Source organism: Eriocheir sinensis, chromosome 57, assembly GCF_024679095.1.
Source record: "Eriocheir sinensis breed Jianghai 21 chromosome 57, ASM2467909v1, whole genome shotgun sequence".
NCBI classification, from domain to species: domain Eukaryota; kingdom Metazoa; phylum Arthropoda; class Malacostraca; order Decapoda; family Varunidae; genus Eriocheir; species Eriocheir sinensis.
The window spans coordinates 2,049,549-2,057,048 of NC_066565.1; the positions used below are offsets into that span (position 1 = coordinate 2,049,549).

Below are 7,500 nucleotides of genomic sequence, written 5' to 3' on the forward strand. Positions count from 1 at the left end.
TTTGGCCCAGTCACCGTTTTGTCTAACTCATAAAGCTAGGCAGAGCGAGTCATTTGAACACCGTTTTGTCTAACTCATAAAGCTAGGCAGAGCGAGTCATTTGAAGGCACTAAAGTATATTGTAGGAAGCTATCAGTAAGATGTCAATTTTAACGCCTTACACACGAGTTCTCCCATAATAGGGTGGGATAGATTAACCGTGTAGCAGCGACGGGACAAATTTGTGGCTTTACCGTGTAGCAGCGACGGGACAAATTTGTGGCTTTACCGTGTAGCAGTGATGGGCTAAATTTGTGGCTTTACCGTGTAGCAGTGATGGGCCAAATTTGTGGCTTTACCGTGTAGCAGTGATGGGCTAAATTTGTGGCTTTACCGTGTAGCAGTGATGGGCTAAATTTGTGGCTTTACCGTGTAGCAGTGATGGGCTAAATTTGTGGCTTTACCGTGTAGCAGTGATGGGCTAAATTTGTGGCTTTACCGTGTAGCAGTGACGGGACAAATTTGTGGCTTTACCGTGTAGCAGCGACGGGCCAAATTTGTGGCTTTACTGTGTAGCAGCGACGGGCCAAATTTGTGGCTTTACCGTGTACCAGTGACGGGCTAAATTTGTGGCTTTACCGTGTAGCAGTGACGGGCTAAATTTGTGGCTTTACCGTGTAGCAGTGATGGGCTAAATTTGTGGCTTTACCGTGTAGCAGCGATGGGCTAAATTTGTGGCTTTACCATGTACCAGTGACAGGCTAAATTTGTGGCTTTACCGTGTAGCAGTGACGGGCTAAATTTGTGGCTTTACCATGTAGCAGTGACGGGCCAAATTTGTGGCTTTACCGCAGTAACCAAATTTGTGGCTTTACCATGTAGCAGTGATGGGCCAAATTTGTGGCTTTACCGTGTATGGGCCAAATTTGTGCTTTACCGTGTAGCAGTGATGGGCTAAATTTGTGGCTTTACCGTGTAGCAGTGATGGGCTAAATTTGTGGCTTTACCGTGTAGCAGCGACGGGCCAAATTTGTGGCTTTACCGTGTAGCAGCGACGGGCCAAATTTGTGGCTTTACCGTGTATGACCAAATTTGTGGCTTTACCGTGTAGCATGACGGCCAAATTTGTGGCTTTACCGTGCAGCGACGGACCAAATTTGTGGCTTTACCGTGTAGCGATGGGCCAAATTTGTGGCTTTACCGTGTAGCAGCAACGGGCCAAATTTGTGGCTTTACCGTGTAGCAGCAACGGTCCAAATTTGTGGCTTTACCGTGTAGCAGTGACGGACCAAATTTGTGGCTTTACCGTAGTAGGACAATAAATTTGTGGCTTTACCGTGTAGCAGCGACGGGCCAAATTTGTGGCTTTACCGTGTAGCAGCGACGGGCCAAATTTGTGGCTTTACCGTGTAGCAGCGACGGGCCAAATTTGTGGCTTTACCGTGTAGCAGCGACGGGCCAAATTTGTGGCTTTACCGTGTAGCAGCGGCCAAATTTGTATTTTACCGTGTAGCAGCGACGGGCCAAATTTGTGGCTTTTACCGTGTAGCAGAGACGGGGCAAAATTGTGGCTTTACCGTGTAGCAGCGACGGGCCAAATTTGTGGCTTTACCGTGTAGCAGTGATGGGCCAAATTTGTGGCTTTACCGTGTAGCAGCGACGGGCCAAATTTGTGGCTTTACCGTGTAGCAGTGATGGGACAAATTTGTGGCTTTACCGTGTAGCAGTGACGGTACGGGAGAGAGAGAGAGAGAGAGAGAGAGAGAGAGAGAGAGAGAGAGAGAGAGAGTTTTTGCTTGTCATTCACGAAACCATAAGCAAAAAATAGGTTAATGGTACCCTTATTATTGGTTCCTATTTAGTGGTTCCTGTTTTGGTACCTTTATATTGGTCCCATTACATTGCTTGCTCTGTATTGGTTCCTGTTTTGGTACCCTTATTATTGGTTCTTATATATTGGTTCCTATAGCAAGTCTCGGGAAGGAGGTACAGTATCATATCACCCACACAGGAAGCCATTAGCCGAGGGGGGGGAGGGGGTGCGGAGGGGAGGCAGAGAGGGGGGGGTATGTAATGGGGTTGAAGAAGGGGAAAGAAAGCGAATGATTCACCGATGACGAGGCGGAAATGACGGGAGTTTGTGTTTGTGCGTTTGTGTGTGTGTGTGTGTGTGTGTGTGTCGTGACCAAAAGTTGAGTCCGATTTTTTTTATCGGACTTTTTTTTGGTAATGTTTTTCTTTTGTTCTTGTTTTTGTTTTGCCTGTTTGTTTGTTTGTTTGTTCCTTTCTTCCTCTTTCTTAATTCTTTCTCTCCTTCCTTCCTTCCTTCCTTCCTTCCTTCTTTCCTTCCTTCCTCTCTTCCATCCTTCCTTCTTTCCTTCCTTCCTTCCTTCCTTCCTTCCTTCCCTTTCTTTTTCTTATTTTCTGATGAGAGAGAGAGAGAGAGAGAGAGAGAGAGAGAGAGAGAGAGAGTCATTGTATCATCAGCACCATCAGCACATCACCTCCTCCTCCTCCTCCTCCTCCTCCTCCTCCCTCCTCCTCCATTACATAGCAAGAGATTACCTTCATTAATCTGTGTTGAGTGACTCAGCGCACACACACACACACGCACACACACACACACAGCAAATATCAAAGAAAAGAGAAAATTAGAGGGAAAAATGAGAGATAGGAAGAGAGTTAAGAGAGAGAGAGAGAGGAGATGATACTGAACTGATTTAGCAAGAGATATATAAGATTTTGAGTTAAGCCCTTGAGTGTGGATTTCCTGCAGCCAAACCTCACCAAGCTACAGGAATGGATCAAAAAGTGGCTGCTACAATTCACTGAAGAAAAATGTAAAGTCCTGCACCTTGGGAGGGGATATCCAGCACGCCAATACCACATGGGAAACACTCCACTATCCACCACAGAGGCAGAGAAAGACCTGGGAGTGTATGTTACCAGGCTACCAGTGAAGGGATATCCAGCACACCAATACCACATGGGAAACACTCCACTATCCACCACAGAGGCAGAGAAAGACCTGGGAGTGTATGTTACCAGGCTACCAGTGAAGGGATATCCAGCACACCAATACCACATGGGAAACACTCCACTATCCACCACAGAGGTAGAGAAAGACCTGGGAGTGTATGTTACCAGGCTACCAGTGAAGGGATATCCAGCACACCAATACCACATGGGAAACACTCCACTATCCACCACAGAGGCAGAGAAAGACCTGGGAGTGTATGTTACCAGGCTACCAGTGAAGGGATATCCAGCACACCAATACCACATGGGAAACACTCCACTATCCACCACAGAGGTAGAGAAAGACCTGGGAGTGTATGTTACCAGGCTACCAGTGAAGGGATATCCAGCACACCAATACCACATGGGAAACACTCCACTATCCACCACAGAGGCAGAGAAAGACCTGGGAGTGTATGTTACCAGGCTACCAGTGAAGGCAAAATCCATGTCAATCGCAGCGGACGGGTTAAGGGGAAGAACAGTGACCATCTACCACAGCAGAGATAGAACAGTCGGAAAGGAAATTGGAGACAGAGGTACAGAGGAAGGGATAGAAATCATAGGAGGATAGTTTAAATAGCAAAGACTTGTGCCAGACCCTATCGAAAGCTCTAAAGCTGTCTATGGCAACAGCAAAAGTTTCTCAGGAAAGGAAGATCACCAGCAGAACGCCCCTTGCAGAACCCATACTGGCAACACATATCCGCGCATCCTGGTTGAGGGAATCATGAATGCCAAATCGTGAGACTGGCGGACTTGGCATTCATGATTTCCTTCAACCCGAGTGTGCTGGACCTCCGGAGACCTGAGAGAGAACAGCGGATCACCAGAAGAACACCCCTTGTGGAACCTGCTTTAGATAGACAGGAAAGTACAGCTATAGGGCGGTAGTTTGAGGGATTGGAGCGGTCACCCTTCTTAGACGCAGGCTGTATTACGTAGGCTTTGCGAATAAAAAAGGAGGAAAGTTCGGTGGAAACGGAAAGTATGTATATATAGAAAAATGAAAAGAGTTGGGAAAGTGCGGAAAAGGTATGGAAAAGTTGAAAAAAGTTAGACACGATGGGAAATGGGAAAATAGATTATATAGATTAGAGAAGAAAAAAAAAGAGAAAAAAGAAATAGGAAAGATATATATAAAAAAAGCGAGGTAGATATGGTGATGTATTCCTCCTCCTCCTTCCTCCTCCTCCTCTTCCTCTTCTTACACTTCCTCCTCCTTCCTTCCACAGTCCCTCTTTCTTTCCTTCCCCTCTTCCTCCTCCTCCTCCTCCTCCTTCTCCCCTTTCCTCTCATCTCTTCCTGTAAACACATTCCCACATTCCTCTTCCTTCTACACTTGGCTTACAACCGAGAGAGCCTGGGTTCGATTCCCGGGTGGAGTGGAAAAATTTGGGCGGCTTTTCCGATACCCTACGCCCCTGTCCACCCAGCAGTGAATGGGATACAGCAAATTCATGGGTGTCTATATGTCTCGGTGGTTGTGTTTTTAGCGTACGTACTCCAATCATAAGGTCTGTGTGTGTGTGTGTGTGTGTGTGTGTGTGTGTTTGTTTTATAGTCCCCTCCAGAGTCATAAGGCTGTGTGTGTGTCCGTGTGTCCTCCCTAACAGCCCTCCATGTGTCCCTTCCAGACTGAGCCCGTGGAGAGTGTGACCCCGGACACTGAGGGCGGCGCTGGTTGGAGCACACACGAGGAGGGCGACAGTAGCAGTTGTGGCGGGGGCGGCTGCGGGGAAGGTGGGGGTGGCGGAAGAAGTAGTGGAGGTGAAAGAGGAGGAGGAGGAGGTGGAGGGGGCGGCGGCGGCGGGGGGGAGACCAATGCCACCCCCGGCCCCACCCCCCCTGGCGGCACCCCCCCAGACCATGAAAACACTAGTCACCTTCTTCAAGCACTCAGCTCGGAATCTCACCTCCAAGGTAAGTGCCCTTCGCTGTACTGTGGCCGGCCCCCCCCCCCCCCCCTCTCCCTCCCCCCTCTCTGGGCCCGGCATGCATGGTAATGGCGTGAGTGGATGAGGTGGTTGGCGGGACTGTTGTTATTGTCATGGGTTGGGTGTCCCGGAGGTGGTTGAGTGGGACTAATATGAGAGTGGACCGGAGTGTGGTTGGTTGTGGTGGTGGTTGTGGTGGTGGCGGCCAACCAACACCAGGTTTTATATAACTACTCCCATGTATACTATTGTTGTTGTTATTGTTTTTTTTGGGGACCAGTCAGAACGATCTACTACTACTACTACTACTACTACTACTACTACTACTACTACTACTGTTTGAATCATGCATGTACGAACACACACACACACACACTCCATAATAGTTTTGTTTCATTATATAAACAGTCGCTCCCCAAATAGTACAGTTTCCAATAGATCAGTTTCGGTTCTATACGGATTGTTGTAGAAGATCTTTCAGGATTTTTAAATTTCCCAACGAGTTTCAGGATTTTTAAATTTCCCAACAAGTTTCAGGATTTTTGAATTTCCCAATGAGTTTCAGGATTTTTAAATTTCCCAACGAGTTTCAGGATTTTAAAATTTCCCAACGAGTTTCAGGATTTTTAAATTACCCAACGAGTTTCAGGATTTTTAAATTTCCCAACGAGTTTCAGGATTTTTAAATTTCCCAACGAGTTTCAGGATTTTTAAATTTCCCAACAAGTTTCAGGATTTTTGAATTTCCCAATGAGTTTCAGGATTTTTAAATTTCCCAATGAGTTTCAGGATTTTTAAATTTCCCAATGAGTTTCAGGATTTTTAAATTTCCCAATGAGTTTCAGGATTTTTAAATTTCCCAACGAGTTTCAGGATTTTTAAATTTCCCAACGAGTTTCAGGATTTTTAAATTTCCCAACGAGTTTCAGGATTTTTAAATTTCCCAACGAGTTTCAGGATTTTAAAATTTCCTGCTCGTTGGGAAATTTTAAAATCCTAAAAAATATTAAAAAATCCACGTAAATCCAAAAGCGAACTATTGGAAACTGTCCTTTTTGAGTGGCGACTGTAGTTTGGTTCCGGTTTTATACGGATTGTCGTGGAAGATCTTCAGGATTTTAAAATTTCCTGCTTGTCGAGAAATTTTAAAATCCTAAAAAATCTTTAAAAATCCACGTAAATCCAAAATCAAACTATTGGAAACTGTCCTTTTTGTGTGACGACTGTAGTTCGGTTCTGGTTTTATACGGATTGTCGTAGATCATTTAGGATTTTAAAATTTCCTGCTTGTCAAGAAATTTTAAAATCCTAAAAATTCTTCAAAAATCCACGTAAATCCAAAATCGATCTATTGGAAACTGTCCTTTTTGAGTGATGACTGTAGTTCGGGTCCGGTTTTATACGGATTGTTGTGGAAGATCATTTAGGATTTTAAAATTTCCTGCTTGTTGGGAAATTTTAAAATCCTAAAAAATCTTAAAAAATCCACGTAAATCCAAAACCGAACTATTAGAGACCATATTATTTGAGGGACGACTGTACTTTCCTTTTTTTTATATATATTTTTTTTCCCTTGCCTGCATCACACAATACAGACATCCACAATGGTCTCCTTAGTGATCCATTGACCCCAGGCCGCGGTGGTAGGCTTAGGGGGCTGCCGCGCGTCTCGGAGCACCCCACACTGACCAGCAACACAGTAAACACACACACAAACAAACACACGGCCTTTCGTTTGTTTGCCTCGGAGCTGAAACAAACACGATTTTTTATAATGATGTCACTCCCTCTCCTCCCTTTCCCTCCCTTCTTGTTTAACGGTAATAATCTTCCTTTCTCCCTCCCTTCCCTCCCTGTCCCTCCCTCCCTTTTCCCAATCACGTTATCTCCCTTAATAATCTCCCTATCCTCCCTTCTCTCCTTTCCTTCCTCCCTTCTCGTTTAGCAATAATAATCTCCCTATCCTCCCTTCTCTCCCTTCCTTCCTCCCCAATCATATTATCTCCCTTCTCGGTTAACAATGATAATCTCCCTATCCTCCCTTCTCTCCCTTCCTTTCTCCCCAATCATGTTATCTCCCTTCTCGGTTAACAATAATACTCTCCCTATCCTCCCTTCTCTCCCTTCCTTCCTCCCCAATCATGTTATCTCCCTTCTCGGTTAATGGTAATAATCTCCCTTTCTCCCTGCCATCCTGTCTTCTCCCTTCCCTCCCTTCCTCCCTCCCTTCACATATATTCCGATTTATATTTCCAGACAGGGAGACAAAATGAATGATCAATAATGTTGTTTTAAATATACTAATGCCTGCTTCCTCCCTCCCTCCCTCCCTTCCCTACTTGTTGTCCCCTCCCTTCCTTTCCTATCCCTCCCTTCCCTCCCTTCCTCTTCCCTCCCTTCCTCCTTGTTGTCCCTCCTTCCTTCCCATCCCTCCCTTCCCTCCTTCTTTTCCACTCCCTTCCCTCCCTTCCCCCACATTTGTATATGCCGACAGGGAGAGCAGGAAAACAATTAAAATGAATGTCCTAACCATAATCTCCCTCGTACCTCCCTCCCTTCCCAGCTT

The 7,500-nt window shown here is 45.7% G+C and overlaps 1 protein-coding gene across 1 annotated transcript in view; it reads left to right on the top strand.

Annotated features, from left to right (window-relative positions):
* The window catches only part of LOC126984504 (protein abrupt-like), a 65,978-nt gene that overhangs the window by 49,981 nt on the left and 8,497 nt on the right, over window positions 1–7,500 (top strand). The window contains 1 exon segment of the mRNA XM_050838222.1: window positions 4,635–4,920. Coding sequence (XP_050694179.1) covers window positions 4,635–4,920 — 286 coding nt within the window.